Source organism: Sciurus carolinensis, unplaced genomic scaffold, assembly GCF_902686445.1.
Source record: "Sciurus carolinensis unplaced genomic scaffold, mSciCar1.2, whole genome shotgun sequence".
Lineage (NCBI taxonomy): Eukaryota > Metazoa > Chordata > Mammalia > Rodentia > Sciuridae > Sciurus > Sciurus carolinensis.
In genome coordinates, this window is record NW_025920118.1 from 637,400 (window position 1) to 662,233 (window position 24,834).

The following is a 24,834-nucleotide window of genomic DNA, read 5'->3' on the forward strand; positions in this document are numbered from 1 at the left end:
TCCACATGCCAGGTCTGGTGAGGAAGATGCTGCTGTCTATTGTGCCTTCCACCGATTCCTGCAGCACAGACCATCAAATCATCAAGCACATGCCTCTTATGGCACAGGTGCAGGAAGGGGCTGCTTGCCAGCTTGCAGCACTGAAGCCTGTCCAAAATCACTGTCCAGTGAAGACTGTGCACAGAGCCCCTGGAGACAGTATCCAAGAGCAGTCTGAGAAGGCAGAAGACCCTGAAGAAAGAAAATATCAGAGGGGGAGCTTCCATGTGACTGCAGGAGCACAATCTGCTTTCAGGCCCCTGGTGTCCCATGGCTGCCTGCCTTCCTTTGTGCCCAGGTCTAGGGCTCTGCAGGTAAACGTCTGCACACAGAGCTCCCAAGACAGAGCTGGCATCTCCCAGGCAACCTGTATGAGCTCCTGCCACAAAAGAAATGCCATCAGCAGCTCATACAGCTCTAGTTGAGGTCTCCCAGGCCTGAAGAGGAGGGCTCCAGGACCTTCCAACCGTGAGCTGCCCCTGGGATGCTCTTCATCCCCAGGGATCCCACCAAAGAAGACCCATACTAAGAAGGTAGCAGAAGGGAGGGTGGGACAGCCATTGGCCAGGAAGAAGTGTTCATGTATTGGGGATGCCAGCAGGCCATGGAAATGGAAGTTTCCTTTGCTGCTTTGCAGCTGAGGGGAGTCTCTGAGGCTGCCACCACCTCTGGAATTGGCCTGTTCAGTCCCTGCTGAGGACCTAGACTGGGAGAAGGAGAAAGTTCTACAGCGCATCAACTGCCTTCTGATGGGTGAGACCCAGGCCATGTGTGACAGCATTACCATGGACCCCCCAAGCCCATGCATGGGACCCATTGGGAGGGCCCAGACCTGTGGCATCACTGGGCCTTAGTCAGAACTTGCTCCACCATCCCAGCACCACCACTGTGGCAACCTCCACCCCAATGTGGGTGGGCTCTGATGTCTCATCCCAGAGACACCCTCCCACCTCCAACCATAGCATCTTCTTCCCCCAAAGCCTGCCAGTTGCTGCTTTGGCCTTTCCTACCAGGCCCTCTCCCAGCACACCAGCAGACTTGACTCCACAGCCAGTGGCTCCCTTTGGGGCCACCCTCATGAACACCAGTTTGCCTTCCCAATCCCTCCATCTGGGCCCTCCATTCAGCTCAGGTAGGAGCTTCCTCCCCTCTCACCAGGGCCCAAAGACCAACAGAACTCACAGGGCCTCACCTGTGGACAGCACCAGCAGACCAGCTCCAAGGGTAGGGCAACAGGCTCCTCTTGGGAAGCAGCCTGTCATCCATGGAGCCACCATTCCACCAATCCCTGGGGTTCCTCATGGGAAGATGCCCACAGCCCTCTCCTTTGTCAGCCCTCAGTCTGGAAACCTGGCAGCTCCTGGTCCATGGACAGCCCCAATTCCACCATTGACTGCAAGCCCCCCAGCCTTGGCCAGTCCAAAGCACTCAGCCCTTGGGGCTGACACGCATCGAAACCCCACCATGGGTTCCCATGCCAGCACCCAGGCACATTCTGCTGGCAGCCCGGCTCTAAGGCCTGCTGGGGCATCAAACACATTGGCCTCTCCCTCTGCAGATGCCCCCCAGAGGCCAGGGCCTGTGGCCAGAGTTTGTCCTGACAACAGGCAGCCCCAGTCAACCTGTGACAAAAAAGTTCCATCCCCTTCCAGGCTGACAGAGTTAGTTCCATCAAAGGCCACTGGAAGGATAGACTTGTCCCCAGGCTTGACTACTCCCACAACAGCAAATGAGCATTTGCTCAGAAAGTAGAGGGACCTCCAAACCCGGAGAGCACCATGGGGCAAGCTTGGGACAGAAAAACAACAGTGCCCCTGGCCTAAGCACTACCACTGCACCCAGAAAACACAAAAGCAAGAGCAAACAGGGGCAAGGAAGCACTAGAGTTCCTACCCTGAATGCCACCCCCCAACACCTGCCTACCCAGGAACACCTAGGCTCATCTCAGGGGACCAACACCACCCCCAGAAAGGCTACTTCTAGTAGCTCATGTGTCCCTTTTACATCAATGGGATCTGGGAGCCCAGACTTGCTCCCAGATTTCATATCAGCTTTTGGGAACATGTGTATCTCTTCCCAAAGAGAAGGGACCCCAAACAACAGAGAGCAACCTGGGGCAAGCTTGGGACACAGTAATGCCAATGTCCATAGGCAGAGCACCACCATGGGAACCAAGGGGCAGAAGGGAAAGTGCAAATCAGGACAAGCAATCACTGGTGTTCATACACTTCCTGCCACCCCCCAAAGCCTGCCTATGCAGAAACCCTTAGACTCTCCTGGGGGAACAAGGACCACCACAAGAAAGACCTCTTCTACTTGTAGGTCTGTTCCCATACCCCCAATGGGATCTGGGAGCTCAGATTTGGTCCCAGGTCTGACATCTCCCAGGACAGCAATAAACATCTGCTCAATAAGTAGAGGAAACCCCAAAACTGGAGAACGAAATGAGGCAAGTTTGGGACAGAACACTCAGAGTGTCCCTGGCCAGAGCACTACCACTGTCCCCAAAAAACAAAAGAACAAGGGAAAACAAAAACAAGGAAACACTGGAATTCCTACCTTGAGTGCCACCCCCCAACATCTGCCCACCCAGGAACACCTAAGCTCATCTCAGGGGACCAACACCACCCCAAGAAAGGTTGCCTCTGGTTGCTCATCTGTCCCTGTGACATCAGGGGGATTTGGGAGCCCAGACTTGCTCCCAGATCTCATATCAGCTTTTGGGACCTTGTGCATCTCCTCTTAAAGAGGACAGACCCCAAGCAACAGACAGCAACCTGGGGCAAGCTTGGGACAGAGTACCTTCAGTGTCCATAGGCAGATGACCACCATGGGGACAAATGGACAGAAGGTAAAGTGCAAACAAGGGCAAGCAACATTCCTACATTTACTGCCATTCCACAAAATCTGTCCAAGCAGATTTTCCCCCTTAAGCTCTCCTGGGGGAAGCAGCACCACACACAGAAAGGCCACCTCTACTTGTGAGTTTGTCCTCATGCAATCAAAGGAATCTGGGAGCACAGACTAGACTCGGATTTCATATCCTTTGCGACCATGTTCCTCTCCTCCCAAATTGGAGGAACAAGAAGCCCAACACAGGGCTAATGGGGCAACTTGGGCTTCAACACCTTCAGTCCCACTAACCAGACCATCTGCATAGTGACCACCTTAAAAGGGAGAAAAAAACAACTCTGTTCCTGGGGCTGAGGGGAACCACTCTTAAGTCCCCCCTCCCTCACAGAAACCCCCCAGTCCACCTTGGGGCACCTACACCTCTGTGAGCAAGGCTGTATATTCTTACACCCATGCCCTGACCTCTCACCCTGGCAGCTCTGCGTCTCTTAGGTTACATTTCTTATAAGTTACATGATATTTATCTCTTTTTCTCCTTAATCTTACATTTCCAGGAAATGAAGCATGAGGAGATTGCATATAGGCTGACAGGCCATAGCAGGAACTCTCCTTGCAGTTCCTGTCCCTAAAGTTAGGTATGGGGCCATGTGTAAGATGGAGAAAATCTGAGGCAATACTTAGATGCCAGAGATCTTTTTGAATATTATCAGGCATTACAATGAAAGAAGGCCTAGTTTTTATCAAATGTATGATTTGATTTTGTTTCTAGTAATGGGTGAGTAACAAAATTATAAAATGGGGTCAGTATAGATACTGAAAATCAGTTTTACAACTTGCTTGTTTATGCATAATGGTCTTATTACCTTAAATTAACTTAAGTTGTTATATTAGAATTGGTATTTTTTAAGGTGTTAACAGTAGTTGTAAGATTAGTAAGGAAAACACAATATAAAATGAATAAGTGTAAAATTATAATTAATTTTTATAATAGCTATGGATTAAGGAATATAACTTTGTATAATTTTAAACAGTTGCATATAGCATTTTCTGTTTCTATTAGGCACATAATTTGTACAGCAAAAATTAATCTTTTCAATTTAAGTTTAAATGAACTTTAATGATTATTTTAACCTGGAATGAGATGAGAGGCAGAGTTTATTTTAAGAGAGGACAGAGAAGGTATCAAAAGACATTTGTTGAAATAACAAATACATATGTTCAGTGAGCACAGGACAAAAATTTCCACTCATTAATAATAAAAAAGAAGCAAAAGAATGACTAGATTTTACCTAACAAAATAGGAGTAATATTTACTGTCATTAAATGTTGTGCCAATCCAAGTATGGGGAATTAGTTTTTTTAAATATTGTTGGGGAGAATGTAAATGGGTATTATCATTCAGGACACTAATTTAATAAGTAATTTAAAAGTCTTAGAATTTTATATGCCATTGACCTACCAATTATATTTTAGAAATTTATGTTAAAATAATGTTTATTTGAAAGCTGTGAGATTTAAAAAAATAAATAAGGTAATCTCCCAGCACTTAAAAAAAAGTTTATTTGTAAAGAGAAAGCTGTAGGAATATTCCTGATAGCTGTTTTTAAGGTAGCAAGAATAATTTAAATGTCCAATATAGGGTTCTGGAAAAATGAACTATATACTAAAAGATCTGTCATTAAAATAATATTTGGTGCAATTTAAAATAATTTAGAAATTAAAACTATTAATATGATTTTATATTTATAAAATGCATATATCTATAAGTTATGAGTTTAATGTTAATAGTATTTATATATGAATAGTAGAATTTTAAGATTCTTATGTATACTTCTTAATTTTTCTGAAATGGGTCTCTTGACAAAACTAAGGAAAGATGTTTTAACTTTGAAATGCATCTTAGTTTCTTATCTATTATCTATTATCTATTCTCTATTCCATATTATCTATATCCATATTATGTATCCATATATCCATTATATATCCATATTATCTATTCCATAGATTTTCACATATAATGTTTTGGATTAATATACATTATATCTGAAACATGAAGACACAAGATAAGAAAGTTTTTAACCCCCCTTGGGAAGGTGTCACTCCTAGTTAGGGCACCAGGAGAATATGCAGTGAAGGGCAGAGCACACTTCCAGAGCCTGTTCACCATGCATGTCCTAGATCTGTCATGTGTTCTGATGACACTGCTGCACAGTGCTGAGTCCTGTGCCTCTGCTGCTCACTGGGACTCTCCTGCCTCCACCCCAACCCTTGCCTTGGAGGCCTGCCCTAGCCCTGCTGCCTGCCCTGGGATCAGTACTGGGCACTCACTTTCACAATCCAGCACAATATTCAGGGATCCTCAGGTCCGAGTCTCTCTTCTGTTGATCTTGAGCATTCTCCCATGGCCACAAACCTCAGTGTGGTGTTTGCATTCTCTCTCTGGACTAAAGACAAGTGCTGAGTGCCTCTAATACACCATCCTGCTCCTCTTGTCTGAATTTGAAGTTCAATTAAAGCATTTTCCCCTGAATATTTGGGTGCAAATGCTGAGAGAGCTCATCACTGGGTTTTCCAGGAATTGGGAACTTCCTGTGAATTCAAGGCAAATCCCTACAGAGTCATTTTATTACCAGAAAACTTGGGTCTGTCATAGTTGATTCTCTTCACCATGGCACTCATTATGAGCAAGACGTGTTTACATTATTCACCAGACCATTCCTCAGAGTATTGGACTGAGATTGCCAGACTACTGGCAATCTACTGGCAATCATAAAGGGGACCAAAGATGCAAATTCTGTGCTGAAATCAGTCTGAATATAAAAGAGTTGCCAAAAATGTTGGGGCCCAATTTGCAGGGCAATATCCTTTTGAAGATTGGCAATGAACTTCACCTAAATGCCCAACACTGTTAGAAAATTTAAATATTATAAACTTTCAGGATCTCTGTCTCCAGTTGACTTGAGGCAAAGCCCCATCATGGAAAGGGGCTCAGAAATGCGTTCATTATGTCCCAAGATAGAGTATACCTGACTTCATTCAAAGTAATTATGTTCCTCCCTTTGTCTCCAAAGTAATTGACCAACTGAGTAAATCTTGAGGATTTCTCTGGAGACTGTGTGCGGTGCACATTTCCATCAATATGGAAGACAGAAAAGGTGACACAAGTCCTGAGATGGAGGTAAGAAAAAAGCTTGGATATGTATAGGAGAGTAGGGCCCCATCAAGTTCAGATTTCTTTGAAAAGTAAGACCACAGTGAAACAGAATAGAAAGACCATGCTTTCAAGGCTGAGCTTAAGTTGAGAGTGAGACATCTGTGACCTAGAACCCCAGACCTCTATGAAAAGGGACCAGTTGCAACACAGTGACCTTAAACTGACTGGAACAAATAGTACATGAAGAGGATATGTCACTGCATACCATGCCAAGGACTGGATTGGGAGCTGATTTTCTTTACCCCTTAGATGCATATAAATCCCAAGACAACAGCCACTTACTCATCACCCTCATTGGAACCCCACCCATGAAAGAGATCTCCTGTCATTTCATTATTTTCCTAAATGCTGACCATTGACCCTCATCTGTCCACTACTGGTGTCTGTGATAGTCATTCATTGAATTCACAAAACAAAGAACCGACTCACTCCATTGTGTGTGCTGCAAAATTCCTTTAGACCAAATATGTCAGTACACTAGACTGACATGGGAAATGATATTAACTACTGTCCAGGTACAGTAATGGAAGACTCCAAAATTGAGGCATCATGAGGTCACACATGGGAGACCCTTTCAGACCATACAAAGAAGGATGCATTCTCCATGTTGAAAACATGAAGAGATGCAGTAACAGGTGCAGGGTGGACTTTTTCTGGATGTTGTAGTGAGACAGAGTGTGCCCGTCTTCTAGCTGTTTGGCAGAAAAGATCAACCTGCACAGGTCAGGGAGGATGCCTTCCTTGACTTGATTCTTGCCTTGACATTCTCAATGGTGTCACTGGGCTCCACATCCAGATGATGCTATCCCACTGTTGACATTCAGAACCAGGTGAAGGGTGTACTTCTTCTTGATGGTGCAAACAGACAGGGTGTGCCTGTCTTCCAGCTCTTTGCTAGATCAATGTCTGCTGGTCAGGAAGAATGCCTTCCTTTTCCTGGATCTTTGCCTTAACATTCTCAATGGTGTTACTGGGCTCCGCCTCCAGGGTGATGGTCATGCCATTCAGGGTCTTCATGAAGATCTGCATCACACCTCTGAGGTGCAGCACCTGGTGCAGGGTGGACTCCTCTTGGATGTTGTAGTCAGACAGGGTGTGCTTGTATTACAGCTCTGTGCCAGCAAACATCATCCACTGCTGCTTGGGGGAGATGAAATCCTGGTCTCAGCTGGGATGTAGATCTTCATGAGGATGCTGACCAGCAAGACTATCAACTGGAGGTGGAGACCACTGACCCCACTGAGAAGGTCAAGGTAATGAATCAAGACCAGGATGGCAAATCCCCTACCCAGTAGGAGTTGATGTATGCTGGCAACAACTGGATGAATGGTACACACTGTCTTACTTGAATATCCAGGAAGAGTTTATGCTGCACATGGTGCAGCACCTCAGAGGTGGGATGCAGTGCTTCATGAGACCCTGAAAGGAATGACCATCACCCTGGAGGGGGAGCTCAGTGACACAAATGAGAATGTCAAGGCAAAGATACAAGACAAGGAAGGCATTCTTCCAACCACCAGAGGTAGATCTAGCAAAGAGCTGGGAGACAACACCCTCTCTGACTACAACATCCAGAAGTCCACACTGTACCGAGTGCTATGCCTCAGAAGTGGAATGCAGATCTTCATGAAGACTCTGACAGGCATGACCATCACTCTGGAGGTGGAGTGAGACAGACAATTGAGAAAGTCAAGGCAAAGATCTAAGACAAGAAGGTGAGATTCTGACCAGCAGAGATGATCTCGCAAAAGTAGCCTATTGGATTTCAATCCAGGAATTGACCCTGCACCTGGTGCTGCATCTCAGAGGTGGGATGCAGATATTCATGAAGACCCTGACTGGCACGATCATCACCATGGGGGTGGACCTCAGTGACACCATTGAGTATGTCAAGGCAAAGATCCCAGTGAAGGAAGGCAACTCCCTGATCAGCAGAGGTTGAATTGGTGGCAACAGTTAGAAGACTGGTGCACCCTGTCTGACTACAACATCCAGAAGTAGTCCACCCTGCACCTGGTGCTGCACCTCAGAGATGGGATGGAGATCTTCTTGAAGACCCTGTCTAGCATGACCATTGCCCTGGAAGTGGACCCCAGTGACACCATTGATAAAGGCAAGGCAAAGATCCGAGACAAGGAAGGCAATTTTTGTGACCATCAGAGATTGATTTCACAAAAAGCTGGAAGACAGTAGCCTGTCAGATTTCAACATCCATGAGTCCCACCTGCACTTGGTGCTACATCTCAGTTGTGGGATGCAGATCTTCATGAAGACCCTGACTGGCACAAGCATCGCCCTGGAGGTGGAGCCCAGTGACACGATGGAGAATGTCAAGGCAAAAACCAAGTCAAGGAAGGCATCCTCCCTGACTAGCACAGGTTGATCTTTACTGTCAAACAGTAGGATGACACTGGATGCCTTCTGGATGTTGTAGTGAGATAGGGTGTGTCTGTCTTACAGCTGTTTTCCAGCAAACATCCACCTGTGCTGGTCAGGGATAATGCCTTCCTTGATCTGCATTCCACTTCTGAGGTGCAGCAGCAGGTGCAGTGTGGACTCATCCTGAATGTTGTAGTCACACAGGGTGTGCCTATCTTCCAGCTCTGTGCCAGGAAATATCAAGCACTATTGTTTGGGGGAGATGAATTCCTTGTCTCAGAGGTGGGATGTAGTTCTTCATGAGGACCCTGACTAGCAAGACCACGAATCTGGTGGTGGAACCCATTGACACCATTGAGAATGTCAAGGTAATGATTCAAGTCAGATTGGCATCTCCCCTAACCAGCAGAGTTTGATGTTTCCTGCAACAGTTGGATGACCGGTGCAACCTTTCTTAGTTGAAGATCTACAAGTAGTTCAACACCACCTCGTGCTACACTTCATATGTGGGATGCAGATCTTTATGAATCTGACTGGCACCACATCAACCTGGAGGTGGAGCTCAGTGATACCAATGAGAATGTCAAGGCAAAGATCCAAGAGAAGGAAGGCATTCTTCTGACCAGCAGAGTTTGATCTAGTAAAGAGATGGAAGACAGCTCACTGTCTGACTACATTATCCAGGAGTCCACCCTGCACCTGGTCCTGCACCTCAGAGGTGGGATGCAGATCTTCATGAAGACCCTGACTCACATGACCATCACCCTAGAGGTGGAACTAGTGACATCACTGAGGATGTCAAGGCAAAGATGCCAGTCAAGGTATCCTCCCTGACCAGCAGAGATTGTCTTTTGCTGGAAACAGCTAGAAGATTGGTGCACCCTGCTGCCTAAGCATCCATAAGGAGTCCACCCTGCAACAGGTGCTGAACCTCAGAGGTCAGATGCAGATCATCATGAAGACCCTCATTGGGATGACCATAACACTGAATGTGGACAACAATGACACCATTGAAAATGGCAAGGCAAATATCCAAGCAAAAGAAGGCAATTTTGTTGACCAGCAGAGATTGTTCTCACAAAGAGCTTTAAGACAGTACCCTGTAGGATTCCAACATCCAGGAGTCTACCCTGCACCTCGTGCTGCATCTCAGAGGTGGGATGCAGACCTTCATGAAGAACCTGACAGCCAGACCATCACCCTGGAGGTGGATCTCAGTGATACCATTGAAAATGTCAAGGCAAAGATCTAAGTCAAGGAAGGCATTTTTCTGATCAGCAAAGAGGAAGAAGACAGCAACCTGTGTTACTACAACATCTCGGAAGAGCCCAACCTGCACCTTGCGATGTGACTAGGAGGTGGGATGCATATCTTCATGAAACTGTGACAGGCACAACAATAACCTGGAGGTAGAGACCAGTGACACCATAGAGAATGGAAAGGCAGGGATCCAGGAAAAGGAAGGCACCCTCCCTGAGCAGCAGAGGTTGAACTTTGCTGGCAAACAGCTGGAGGTGGGTGCAATCTTGTCTGACTACAATATCTAGGAGTTGTACAATCTGCATCTGGTGCAGTTCCTCAGGGGGGGATGCAGACCTTCGTGAAGACCCTGATTGGCATGACCATCATCCTAGAGGTGGACCTCACTGACACCATGGAGAATGTCAAGGCAAGAACCAAGAAAAGGAAGGCACCTCCCTTACCAGCACAGGTTGATCTTTACTGACAAACAGCTGGATGACATTAGACTCCTCCTGGATGTTGTAGTGAAAAAAGGTGTGTCTGTCTTACAGCTTTTTCCAGGAAAGACAAACCTGTGCTTGTCAGGGAAGATGTGTTCTTGAGTTGGTTCTTGCCTTGACATTCTCCATGTTGTCACTGGGCTCCACTCCAGGGTGATGGTCATGCCAGTCAGGGTCTTCATGAAGATCTGCATCCCACCTCTGAGGTACAGCACCAGGTGCAGTTGGACTCCTCCTGGATGTTGTAGTCAGACAGGGTGTGTCTGTCTTCCAGATCTGTGCCTGCAAAGATCAAATCCTGCTCCTTGGGGAGATGAATTCCTTGCCTCAGAAGTAGAATGTAGGTCTTCATGAGGACACTGTCACGCAAGACCATAACCTGGAGGTGGAGCCCACTGACACAATTGAGAATGTCACGGTAACTCTCCAATACTGGGTAGCATCTTCCCTAACCAACAGTAGTTGATGTTTGCTGGCAATAGCTGGAAGACTGGTGAACCTTCTCTTACTTGAGCATCCAGAAGGAGTCCAACAGCACCTGGTCTACACCTCAGAGTTCGAATGCAGTTCTTCATGAAGAATCTGACTGGCATGACCACCAGCTTGGAGGTGGAGTTCAATGACACCAATGAGAATGTCAAGGCAAAGATCCAAGTCAAGGAAGGCATTCTTCTGACCAGCAGAGATTGATCGAGCAAAGAGATGGAAGAGAGCATCCTGTCTGACTACAATATCCAAGAGTACCCCCGGCACCTGGTGCTGCACCTCAGGAAGATGCACATCTTCCTGAAGACCCTGAAGGCAAGAACATCATGCTGGAGGTGGAACCCAGTGTCACCATTGAGATGCGAAGGCAGGGATCCAAAGTAATGAAGGCATCCTCCCTGACCAGCAGAGGTTGAACTTTGAGGGCAACAACTGGAAGACAGGTGCACCCTCTCTTACTTGAACATCCAGGAGAAGTTCACCCTTCACTTTGTGCAGTATCTCTGAGGTGCAATGCAGATCTTCATGAATGCCTTGACCAGTATGACTACCACCCTTGAAGTGGAGTCCAGTGACAGAGTTGAGAATGTCAAGGCAAAGATCCAAGACAAGGAAGGCATCCTCCCAACAAACAGAGGTTGTTCTTTGTTGACAAATAGCTGGAAGATGGGTGCACCCTGTCTGACTACAACTCCCAGAAGGAGTCCATCCTGTACCTGGTGCTATACCTCTTAGGTGGGTTGCAGATCTTCATGAAGACCTTGACCGACACCACCATCACCCTGGAGGTGGAGCCCACTGACACCATTGAGAATGTCCAGGCAAAAATCCAAGACAAGGAAGGCATTATTCACGACCAGTTAAAGTTGATCTAGCAAAGATCTGAAGACAGCATCATGTCTGACTACAGGCACACCCTGTCTGACTACAAAATCCAGGAGGAGTCCACCCTGCACGTGGTGCTGTACCTCAGAGGTGGGATGCAGATCTTCATGAAGACCCTGACTGGCATGACCATCACCCTGGTGGTGCAGTCCAGTAAAACCACAGAGAATGGCAAGAAAAGATCTCAGTCATGAAATGCATACTCCTTGACCAGTAAATGGTGACATTTGCTGGCAACAGTTAGAAGACTGGTGCACCCTGCCTGACCAAAACATCCAGAAGAAGTCCACCCTGCACCTGCTACTGCACCTTCATGGTGGGATGCAGATCTTCGTGAAGACACTGAGTGGCATGACCTTCACCCTGGAGGTGGATCCCAGTGACACCACTGAGAATGCCAAGGCAAAGATGCAAGACAAGGAAAGCAATCTTCCTGACCAGTAAAGATTGATCTCACAAAGAGCTGGAAGACAGTAGCCTATCAGATTTCAACATCCAGGATTCTACCCTGCACCTGGTGCTACATCTCAGTTGTGGGATGCAGATATTCATGAAGACCCTGATTGGCACGAGCATCACCCTGGAGGTGGAGCCTAGTGACACCATGGAGAATGTCAAGGCAAGAACCAAGTCAAGGAAGGCATTCTCCCTGGCCAGCACAGGTTGATCTTTGCTGCCAAACAGTTGGATGACACTAGATGACTTATGAATGTTGTAGTGAGACATGGTGTGTCTGTCTTACAGCTGTTTTCCAGCAAAGATCCACCTGTGCTGGTCAGGGATAATGCCTTCCTTGATTTGGTTCTTGCCTTGACATTCTCCATGGTGTCACTGGGCTCCACCTCCAGGGTGATGGTCTTGCCATTCAGGGTCTTCATGAAGATCTGCATCCCACCTCTGAGGTACAGCACCACGTGCAGTGTGGACTCCTCCTGGATGTTGTAGTCAGACAGGGTGTGCCTGTCTTCCAGCTCTGTGCCAGCAAAGATCATCCACTGCTGCTTGGGAAAGATGAATTCCTTGTGTCGGAGGTGGGATGTAGATCTTCATGAGGACCCTGACGAGTAAGACCATCAACCTGGAGATGAAACCCAATGACACCATTGAGAATATCAAGGTAATAATTCAAGATGAGGATGGCAACTCCCCTAACCAGCAGAGGTTGATGTTTGCTGGCAACAGATGGAAAATTGGTGTACCCTGTCTTACTTGAATATCCAGAAGGAGTCCAGTGGCACCTGGTGCTATACTTCAGATGTGGGATGCAGTATATCATGAAGAATGTGACAGGCATGACCATCACCTTGGAGGTGGAGCTCAGTGACACCAATGAGAATGTCAAGGCAAAGATCCAAGACAAGGAAGGGATTCTTCTGACCAGTAGATGTTTATCTAGTAAAGAACTGGAAGACAGCGTCCTGAGTAAAACTTCCAGGAGTCCAAGTTATAACTGATCCTGCAACTCAGAGGTGTGATGCAGATCTTCATGAAGACCCTGACTAAAATGGCCATCTCCCTAAAGATGGATCTCAGTGACACCAATGAGAATGTCAAGGCAAATATCCCAGTCAAGGAAGGCATACTCCCTGACCAGAAGAGGTTGACCTTTGCTGGCAACACCTAGAAGACTGGTTCACCCTGCCTGACTACAACATCCTGAAGGAGTCCACCCTGCACCTGGTGCTGCACCTCAGAGGTGCAATGTAGATCTTCATGAAGACCCTAACTTGCATGACCTCACCATGGAGGTGGAGCCCAGTGACACCACTGAGAATAGCAAGGAAAAGACCCAAGAGAAGGAATGCAATCTTCCGGACCAGCAGAGGTTGATCTCACAAAGAGCTTTAAGACAGTAGCCTGTAGAATTCCAACATCCAGGAGTCTACCCTGCAACTGGTGCTGCATCTCAGAGGTGGGATGCAGACCTTCATGAAGACCCTGACAGGCATGACAATCACCCTGGAGGTGGACCTCAGAGACACCATTGAGAATGTCAATGCAAAGATCCAAGACAAGGAATACATTCTTCTGAGCAGCAGAAGTTGATCTAGCAAAGAGCTGAAACACAGCAACCTGTCTGACTACAACAGTTCAGAAGAGACCACCCTGCACCTTATGTTGTGCCTCAGAGTTGGGGTGCAGATCTTCATGAAGATCCTGACAGGCATGACCAGCACCATTACCCTGGAGGTAGAGCCCAGTGACACCAGAGAGAATGGCAAGGCAAGGGATCCAGTAAAAAGAAGCCATCATCCCTGAACAGAAGAGGTTGATCTTTGCTGGCAAACTGCTGGAAGTTGGGTGCAATCTGTCTAACTAAAACATCTAGGAGTAATCCACCCTGCACCTGTTGCAGTGCCTTAGAAGGGGGATGGAGAACTTCATGAAGACCTTCATTGGCTTGACCATCACCCTAGAGGTGGACCCCAGTGACACCATGGAGAATGTCAATGCAAGAACTAAGTCAATGAAGGCATCCTCCCTGACCAGCAAGGTTGATCTTTGCTGCCAATGCTGGATGACACTATACTCCTTCTGGGTGTTGTAGTGACACACAGTGTGTCTTTCTTGCAACTGATTGCTCTCAAAGATCAAGCTATGCTGGTCAGGGAGGATGACTTCCACGACTTGGTTCTTGCCTTGACATTCTCCATGGTGTCACTGGGCTCCACCTCCAGGGTGATGGTCCTGCCAGTCAGGGTCTTCATGAAGATCTGCATCCCACATCTGAGATGCAGCATCAGGTTCAGAATGGACTCCTCCTGGATGTTGTAGTCAGACAGGGTGTGCCTGTATTCCAGCTCTGTGCCAGGAAAGATCAACAACTGCTGCTTTGGGGAGATGAATTCCTCATCTCAGAGGTGGGATGCAGATCTTCATGAGGACCCTGACAAGCAAGAACTTAGCCTGGAATTGGAGACCACTAACACCACTGAGAATGTCAAGGTAACAATCCAAGAACAGGATGGCATCTCACCTACCCAGCAGAGGTTGATGTTTGCTGGCAACGACTGGATGACTGGTGCACCCTGTCTTACCTGAACATCCAGAAGGAGTCCACCACCACCTGTTGCTACACTTCAGAGGTGGGGTGTAGATCTTCATGAACTCTGACTGGCATGTCCACCAGCCTGGAGGTGGAGCGCAGTGACACCGATGAGAATGTCAAGGCAAAGATCCAAGACAAGGAAGGAAAACTGACCAGCAGAGGTTGATCTAGCAAAGAGATGGAAGACAGAACACTGTGTGACTATAACATCAAAGAGTCCACCCTCTACCTGGTGCTGTGCTTCAGAAGTGGGATGCAGATCTTCATGAAGACGCTGACTGGCACGACCATCACCCTGGCGGTGGAGTCCAGAAATACCACTGAGAATGGCAAGGCAAATATCCTAGTTAAGAAACACATACTTCTTGATCAGCAGAGGGTGATCTTTGCTGGTAACAGCTAGAAGACTGGTGCACACTGCCTGATACAACATCCAAAAGGAATCCACCATGCACCTGGTGCTGTGCCTCTGAGGTGGGATGCAGATCTTCATGAAGACCCTTACTGGCAGGACCATCACCCTGGAGGTGCAGCCCAGTGACAATATTGAGAATGGCAAGGCAAAGATCCAAGACAAGGAAGGCAATTTTCTCAATCCAGTAAACATTTATCTCACAAAGATCTGGAAGAGTGTAACCTGTCAGATTTCATCACCCAGGAGTCTACACTGCACCTGGTGCTGCATCTCAGAGGTGTGATGCAGATCTTCATGAAAACCCTGACTGGCATGAGCATCGCCCTAGAGGTGGAACCCAGTGACACCACTGAGAATGTCAAGGCAAGAACCAATTCAAGGAAGGCATCCTCCCTGACCAGCATAGGTTGATATTTGCTAGAAAACAGCTGTAAGACACACCCAGTGTCACTACAATATCCTGAAGGAGTCTACTGTTGTCCACCTGTTTTCCAGCAAAGATCAACCTGTGCTGGTCAGGAAGGATGCCTTCATTGACTTGATTCTTTCCTTGACATTCTCAGTGGTGTCACTGGTCTCCACCTCCAGGGTGATGGTCATGCCAGTCAGAGTCTTCATGAAATTCTGCATCCCACATCTGTGGTGCAGCACCAGGTGCAGTGTGGACTCCTCTTGGATGTTGTAGTTAGACAGGGTGTTCCTTTCTTCCAACTCTGTGCCTTTCTTCCAGCTCAGCGAAGATCAACCACTGATGCTCAGGGGAGATGAATTCCTTTTCACAGAGGTGGGATGTATATCTTCATGAAGGCCCTGACTGGCATGGCCATCACCCTGGAGTTGGATCCCAGTGACACCACTGAGAAACTTAAGGTAAAGATACAAGAAGAGGAAGGCATTCTCCCTGACCAGCAGACTTTGATATAGCAAAGAGCTGGAAGAAAGGCATTCTCTTTCTGATTGCACCATCTAGAAGTAGGCAGGTCCCTGGGATCATGGCTTGGGGTCAGGTACATGCAGAGGAAGGAGATGAGCAGGAGGGTCCCTTCATTCCAGTCTGTGCAGGAATGCACAGACTTGTATCTTGGTACTCACCTCAACAGGTAGCAGGGAGCTATAGAATATGTAAGAGCAAGGTAGGGTTCACTTACAACTGTCCTTCAGGATGTCTCAGCTGATAGCAAATATAAGGGTGAACAGTGTCTTCTGGATCATAAAATAAGACTTCCTTTTTTCCTCTTCCGCCTTTTCTTACCTCCATAAATATTTCATGAGCATCTACTTTGTTCCAGGCCCTGTTCCATAAGAGGCAGATTGAGTACTTACTCACAAACTTTCATTGAGTGTACAATACAGTCTGGGGAGATGTAGATAATAGATAATATATCTCAAAAGTGCCAAGCGCTACAGGTGAAATAAGGCTGAAGAGAGATGGAAAGGGCTCACCCGAGGTGGTATCAGGGTTGGCTTCTCTGAGGGGATGACATTTGTGCAAAAAGCTGAAGGAACAGTGGATGTAGATGTGAAGGAGAGTGACGATGAGATCAGCGAAGGAACAGGGTCCATCATGCAGAACCTCATGGCTGCTGAAATCTTGGGCTCTCACTCTGGGTAAGATGAGGAACCTGGGGGAGATTTGAGAAGGTGAGGGACGTGTGCATGTTGAGGATGAGTGGGAATAAAGCAAGGATGATAGGTCATCAGGCAAGAGAGGAAACTTCTGCCTGTTCTTTGCAGAGTTTTGATTCTGGGACGGGAACCCCAAGCCCCAACCTCCACTCCCTGCCAGCAGGAGAGGTGCTGCAGAATGCTCTTCCATTGAATGAGTGTAGAACTTCCAAGGGGACATTTTGGGGCCCCCTGAGGTCTGTAGGATTGACTCAGATCTGCTGTGTGCAGTGTGTTTATGGACTGATGGGGGTAGAAATTCTCCTCATGAATAACACAGTCCCATCCTGATGTATTTTGGGGTCTTTCAGGGCTCTGGAAACACAGCTCCTGGGAGCTTGAGATCTCTGGGAGACTTGAGCACCCTGGTTCTCAGTGGTGAGGACAGCAGGAGGGCCTGGCTTTCTTGCTTCCTTGTGTCTCCTGTGCCATCCAGCTGGATCTCTCTAAGACAGCTTCATAGGGTGCTACCTGAGCTGGTGGGAGCATTTTTTTCATGGGTTAGCAGGTATTAGGACACTTTTGTCACCACTGTGGGACTGCAATTGCTAATACTGCAGAACCCTGATGGGACAAGACATGTCCTGAGTCCTTGCTCTCAACTCTCTATCCCTAACAACCCAATTGAGTTCTAGCAGGTCCCTGTTCCTGCTTTCTAAGCAGAGGTGTTTGCACAGCTGCAGGTGTCTGTGCACTTTAGTGCATGTGATTGCCTGGTGCCACCCTCAGTGACCAGGTCCTCCCTTTTTCCTCTACTTGGAATTTGCCAAATCAGCATTTAAGACTTAAGAAAACTAGGTAACTGACGAGGCTTTGGGAGTCTTCCATCCCTGTAAGAAAACCAGGGCTCAGCTAAAAACACCCTAAGGGAATAAAGGCCTTTTACAAACAAATCAGAAACCAAGTCTGTTCTATGGACCCTCTCCTTTAACTTTCCCCATGCCTGTGCAGTGAAGAAAACACCTTCTCTTGTGGATTAGAAAACTGGGCACAGAGATGGCAGGTAACTTGCCTAAGGCCCCAGAGATGGTGAGTGTTTCACCCAGGGATCTGGATGAAGCCCCGCTTCTCATCTCTCTGCAGCTGAACCCAACAGCCCACATATGGTTGTGACTTCTTCTGGGATAGTGGAGTTGACAAAGGGAAGACTTTGGAATCACAAGTCATGGTTTGAATTTTGGTTTTGCCCATTTAAGCATGTGGACCTCTGGGGTGACAGTGTTTTTGCCCCCATACAGCTGTGCTGCTGAACTGTCACAGCTGCACCATCTCTATGCTTGTCTTGCCCCATTGGAAGGAAGATGTACTCAGTTACAGGGGGACACTTTGATGCTTTCTGGTCACAGATGACCTTGAGAAGTTCTCAGAGCAGAAACAGGCTCCCCCTGGGTATGCCCAGGACTCAGGGTGCTGCAGCCTGCAGAGCTGTGCTAGAGGATGAATGGAAGGTGTGTTTCTTGATGTCCAATGGGATACAACCTTTCAGTGGGAGCCTCTTGTCTTGGAATGGATTTGCCCTGAACACCTGGGTGAGGGTTTATGGTGTTCTAAATGCAAATGTGGTCACTGTGTTTTTGAATTTTTTTAGCCATATTAGAAGAGGGCAGATCAATGATTTGGTGCTTTTTCTGTGCCTGATGTTGCAGGCGCTCAGATTTTGGGTGTTCATTAGGGATACAACAGTGGCTTCCACACTGAGACCCCACTGAAAAATGTGATAGCTCAGACCCTAGAAGTCAGAAACTTAATGATACTTGAGTCTTTGAAAGCATTTCCCTGTAATGATTCTCCAGTAAATTATGCTTAATTAGTAAATTGTAATTATAATAATGTCCATTTATCCAACTTCAATCCTAAGAACTTTACTTTATCTCATTGAATCTATAACTCAGCCTTCCTATAGTGGAGGTAGAGGTAGCAACTCCTCTTTCCTAAGAAGGAAGTTGAAGCTCAGAGGTGTAGAGAACTGAACGAAGGCCACACACTGTGAAGCATCAGAGCAGATTCATCTTCCATAGTTTCAAGGTGCATAAACCCTAATAGAAATAGCTAGAACAATAAACAAAGATAAAATGAAAGGAGAAAGAGACTGATAAGTGGAGTTCTTGGTTCATGTGTCTGGGAATTTTGGGGTGATACAGACTCAGGTACCTCTCTATCCAGGGGTGCAGTGATGTCACCAGGACACTGCCTCTCTCCATCTTGCAGTGCCTTCTGCTGTTTGTGTCCTCTCTGTGGGGAGGTGGCCTGTTGCCTATTAGCTTTAGGGGCACAATCTCCTGGCTTGGCATTGCAGGAAAAGAGTTTCCCCTACCTAGTAAGTATGGTAAAAATCTTGGGATTTGGTCTGGCTGGGCCAGCCTGGGTCACTGCTCCTTTGTGCTCAACACAGTGGGATGGATTGCTCTGAATGTTCAAGTCTTGAGGGTCAGAGTCACCCTGTGAGAAAAGAAGGGTCACCAAAAAGAGTCCAGATGAAATGATGAGAAGCATCTACCTTTGGCAGGCACTTTTCCTACCACTTAGAAAGCAGAGCAGACTAACCTCCCAGCCCTTCTGAGCTCCCATGATTGTCAGGAAGTTATTGAAGCCCTCCAGGTTTCTAGCAGATGAGGGGTACAGGATGTTAGAGGTTACAGCCTCCTGGTCTTCTCTAGGTATGGACATCTGCAGCTAGATGTTGAGGAGGAGTACCTTTGAGGAAAGGAGTAGTCTTTGAACCAAGAGGGAGGGCTCCTTTCTCCAGAGCAGTCACTTGGAGACTGTTGTAGGGGATGGCTGGGTGAACCCCAGGTTTCACCCTGTGTGATTTCCAGCAAAGGACAGAGGTAACCTGGGGCTCACCCTGTAGAAGGGACACAGCAAGGTGAGGTGGGATTCTGGGAACCTGAGGAACAGGAGTGGCTGGCGCCTTAGAGCCAGGCCTTGTGAGGATCCTTCCACAACACAGCCAATCCCAGCCAGGATTGCCCACACTTTTGTGTACACAGACTGGGCAGCAATTTTGGGAGTCCCCTAAATCCACATGGGCCTCACAGTTTGGCCTCGACAAGCTTAGCCACTCTTTGGGAAGCCAACCATGCAATGGGCCATGGGAGCTTCCAGCTAAAGAAGATGCCAGCCCCTCATGACTCCCTGTATGCTCCAAATGCCACAGCCCTCTCTGTTCCATCATTGAAATATGACTATACCTCTATCCACAAGATTTTTTGAGGTCCTGGGACCTGGAAAACCTGAAGCTTCTCAGGAACTTCCTGCTGCTCACCATGCCTGAATCAGAGGTGACCCTCTGACGCCGCCCAGCGGCGGTGATTTGGCGTGGGGGACAAACGAGTAGCGAGGCTCTTGAATTCGGAACGGTTTATTGTTAAATCAGGAAACCTGGGAACCCTGGCTTTCGAACCTGGAACCTCCAACCTCCAACCTCCAACCCCAAACTCTGAACTCTGAACTCTGAACTCCGGCACTCGAGGAGAGCCAGCTTATATCCCCTCCAGGAGGTGAAGGGTAGGGCTGATGCCAATTATGTGAAGATTAGGTGAGGAGCTAGCTGTCCAATCATGGCAAAGGTCAAAACGAGCAGGCATGATCAAGAGCACTTGGGAACACTTGTGCACACGTGTGCATGGACTTAATTGAATACGGCCAATGATAAATCACCTGGGTGTGCTTATGTTAATCAATCTCCTCACTGCGGATGTGACCAAAGCAACTTCTGGCTGGCTGCCAGGCACCATCTTGGCGAGTCCGCATGGCATAGCCCCCAACAATCCTCCATGTTCACAGACTTCTGACACAGCTGGAGAACAGATATTCCAGTGAGTCTGTGCCCTCTGATGATGGGACCTGGGGTGATGACTGAGGGTGTGTGCAGAGGAATCTGTGTTGATGCCAGTGGGATTTGGCATTTGGTCCCTAACCAGACAGACCTGATGTCCTCCTGCAGCTGGTGGACCCTAGTCTGGGAAGGTATCCTGTTGTGGGGAGAGGGGCTGAGCTGTTCTCAGAAGCAGGTTTCTAGTGTCATTGGGAAAGGCCCAGGGAAAGGCTGATATGTTGGGGTGTTTCTCCTGCAGTTCTAGCACCACCTCAAGTGACAGAACTGCCTCCAGCAGCAGTGGCCCAGGTTACCTGCTTACATTTCAGGCAGCATATCACCAAATTCCCTGTGATGGAGGAAGAATAGCCCTCAAACCTAGAGGATGGCCCACCTCCAGCACCATCCACACAGGGTGACATTGAACCACCAGTGGCCACTGTTACCCTTCAGGAAGAGAAGCCATCTCAGCTGCCACTAAGCAATCCAGAGGACACTGAACATTTTCTTCCATTTGGTAAAGATGGTGATCCAAGCTGCCATCACACCCTTTCTAAGAGAGCCACTTTTTCTGGCACCAACATAAGTTTCAGGCTCCAAAACACCAGAGACAGGAGGTCAGGAAACTATCAGGCCAGCAGCCCTCCACTTCTCCTGGAAGGTTTTCCGCTGCCCTAGTCCTATGGTCCTCTATGACACCTCCCACCTGAGCATCACCCAGTGCCAGATCCCTCACTACAACTGACCGTGCCCTCCCCTTTGAACTGGTCAACTTTATTTTGCATGTTGTCAAATTTTTCCATTGTTTAGGATGGCATTGTAAGAGTTTTTAGTAACAAACTTTTATATTGACCTAAAAGTGCTCAATCCATTCACCAGGCTCTGTTGCCAACAGCACTGTGTAGCGGAAGATGGATCCCCATAGAGCACATGGCTCCTGTGGGGGTGGACACACACAGGCCATCCATGAGGAGGTGAGCTCAAGGCCCTGGGTATGGGGCACACGTGACTGCCTAAAGAGTGGTGAGGATTTCAGGTTATTATATCTCTTATTGTGATCTGTGATGTTAACTATGTTAACTGCTATGTGGAACTACACGCCTTGTCCACATCATATAGCAAACTTATTGTGTGTGTTCTTATTGCTCCACAGATCATGTCTCGCCATCCTCTTATTCTCTAACATACAATATGAACCAGTTAGACCAGTTGATAACTCAGTAATGGCCTGTACGGTTTAAATTAAAGAAGAGTTTCATGGTTTGCATGCTACATGACAAGCTGTGCCTCTTGCACTAGTTAGTCCATTGAGAATGCAAAGGAAATGTTCCTGAAGGAAATTAAAGTGCTGCTTCAGAGCATATGTGGAAGATAAGAAAGTCAAACAGGCTTATGACTGCTATGGAAAAAGTTATCATTGTCTGGAGAAAAGATGAAACACACACATTTCCTTAAGCCAAAGTCAAATCCAGATAAGGCACTAACTTCAGATTTTTCTAATGTCAAGAGAAGTGAGAAAGCTCCAGACAGAGTTTGGTTCATGGCATTTAATGCAAGAGGCCCATCTCCACAAAATAAAAGTGCAAGGTGAAGCAGCAAGTGCTGAAGGAGAAGCTACGCTCTTGCTAAGCTGTTTGATGAAGACGTGCTATGGAGTTACTAGGAGTCCCCCAAAAGCTCATGGGTGAGACAGTGCAAGAAGGTTTAGAGGTGAAATGATTTTGTTATGAGAGCCTAAACTCAATCAGTACATTACTCCCTGGCAGGGATGGATATTCAGGACACATGGAAGGGGATGTCCTCCACCCTTTCCAAGACTGGAGGGGTAGGTGGTACCTGTGGATGTGTCCAGTGGCTGTGAAAGAAATCTGGTTGCAGGGGTGGCAGTTTATAGTGGCCATCCTCAGCTCCACAGCAGGTTCCACAGCAGAGGTCCATATTGGGGGTGCCCAGCAACTGTGCATGGTGGATCCATATGCAGGGTCATCCATCTGCAGGGAAGGCAATGATCAGCAAGCCTTGGTGTCCAAAGAAGTTTGGCTAGTCCAGTTGTATCTGCAGCAGCATGGAGCCTCAGCCTCAGGCTGGATGGCCATAGGCAGTGGCAATGGGAAATTCAGCTTTGGTGTTGGGTATCTGTGGAGGCATCAGTGTCCAGAGTCCAGTTATCACAGTGGTGGCAAAGGCAATTGAGGAGTCTGGAGGTGGCAGTGGCAGACGAAGTGTCTAACTGAGAGGGTCCTCATCCTTTGGTGGTGGCAGAAGTCTGGTTACAGTGAAATGGCAGTGGGGGCAGTATTGCAGGTGGCCATGTTGGGACTCCAGCAGCTACAGCTCTCCTGGTGACTGCAGCGACAGCTTGGGGTGGCGGGCCTGAGTTAGAGGGTGACTGGAGGCTGGGGTGCCCTCTGTAGTGTCTGCTTAGGCCACTGGTCCTGCCCCTGGCAGAGCTTGCCTGCTCAGGAAGCAGGACACAAGAGGCAGCTGTACACAGACAGCCTCTGAGGACCTTATGCTGCCCATGCCAGTGTGCCTCCCACTGGCCTGGAGCTCACTGGGTGGCTGCTCATCCCGCATCCTGGTTCACCCTGCCCTTCCCTGGGTTGCAGTCTCTGCAGGGTGAGTAGGCCTGCTGCCAGCTGGGGCAGCCCTTTATTTTTCTTTTAATGTTTGAGCAATAGTTTGTTTGTTCTTTTTATTTTTACAGATTGCATTTTGATTCATTGTACACAAATGGGGTACAACTTTTCCTTTTTCTGGTTGTACATGACATAGTGACACAATATATAATCATCTATGTACACAGGGTAATGTTTGTCTCATTCCACCATCTTTCCTACCCCCACCCCAGCCCTCACTTTATTTCCATCTCCACAAGCCAATGTTCCTCCAATCTTCCCCTACCTCCTCCACCACCCCTGTTATGTATGAGAGAAAACATTTGGCCTTTTGTTTTTTGGGGATTGGCTTATTTCACTTCACATGATATTCTCCAACTCCATTCATTTACCAGTAAATGCCATAATTTTATTCTTCTTTAAGGGTGAGTAATATTCCATTGTATATATATATATATATATATATATATATATATATATATATATATACCACAGTTTCTTTATCCATTCATCTACTGAAGGGCATCTAAGTTGATTCCACACTGTAGTGATTGTGAATTGAGCTGCTATAATCATGGAGGTGACTGGATCACTGTAGTATCCTGATCTTAAATCCTTTGGGTATAAACTGAGGAGTGGGACAACTGGGTCAAACAGTGAGTGCATTTCAAGTTTTCTGAGGGATCTACATACTGCTTTTCAGAGTGGTCACACCAATCTGCAGTCCTACCAGCAATGTATGCATGTACCTTTCTCCTCACATCCGCATCAACACTTGTTGTTGCTTGTATTCTTGATATTTGCCATTATGATTGGAGTGAGATGAAATCTTAAGGTATTTTTGATTTACATTTCTCTAATTACTAGAGATGTTAACTTTTTAAATATATTTGTTGATCATTTACATTTCATCTTCTGTGAAGGTTCTGGTCAGTTCGTTAGCCCATTTATTGATTGGGTTATTTGTACTTTTAATTTTCAGTTTGTTTTTAATTAAGTAGAGAGTGTTTATGTCAACATGCTAATTCCAAAAAGAAAATTTGTCTGTGTACTTTTGACAGATAATTCAAAAAATTTGTTTCATACATATATATATAGGGTAATGTCTGTCTCAATCTACTGTTCTTCCCATTGTGCCTGGCCTAACCCTTCCCTCACTCCCTTCTGTACAATTTGAAGTTCCTTCATTTTTTTTCTATCCATCCCCCAGTATCGATCAGCATCTGCTTATTAGATAAAACATTCAGTGTTTGGTTTTGGGGGATTGGCTTATTTCACTTCAAATAATATTCTCTAGTTCCACGCTTTACCTGCAAATGCCACAATTTCATGCTTCTTTAAAGTTGAGTAATACTCCATTGTGTATGTGTACCTCATTTTCTTTATCCATTCATTTGTTGAAGAGGACCTGGGTTGGTTCTATAGATTAGCTCTTGTGAACCAAGTGGCTATAAACATTGATGTGGCTGTATCCCTCTAGTAAGCTGAGTTTCAGTCCTTTGGGTATAAATCGAGGATTGGGATAACTGGGTCAAATGGTGGTTCCATTCCAAGTTTTCTGAGGGATCTCCATACTGCCTTCCACAGTGGTTGCACCAATTTGTAGTCCCACCAGCAATGTATGAGTGTACTTTTCTCCCCACATCTTCACCGACACTTATTGTTGCTTGTA

At 47.0% G+C, this 24,834-nt stretch overlaps 1 protein-coding gene and 3 pseudogenes across 1 annotated transcript in view; 2 read left to right on the top strand and 2 right to left on the bottom strand.

Annotated features, from left to right (window-relative positions):
* Nucleotides 1–7,000: 7,000 nt before the first annotated feature.
* Nucleotides 7,001–15,834, bottom strand: LOC124973623 (polyubiquitin-B-like; annotated as a pseudogene).
* Nucleotides 10,789–12,288, top strand: LOC124973626 (polyubiquitin-C-like; annotated as a pseudogene).
* On the top strand, nucleotides 13,040–15,986 carry LOC124973622 (polyubiquitin-C-like; annotated as a pseudogene).
* A 6,637-nt stretch (nucleotides 15,987–22,623) lies between these two features.
* The window catches only part of LOC124973617 (protein ILRUN-like), a 120,695-nt gene continuing 118,484 nt past the window's right edge, over nucleotides 22,624–24,834 (bottom strand). The window contains 1 exon segment of the mRNA XM_047537454.1: nucleotides 22,624–22,680. Coding sequence (XP_047393410.1) covers nucleotides 22,624–22,680 — 57 coding nt within the window.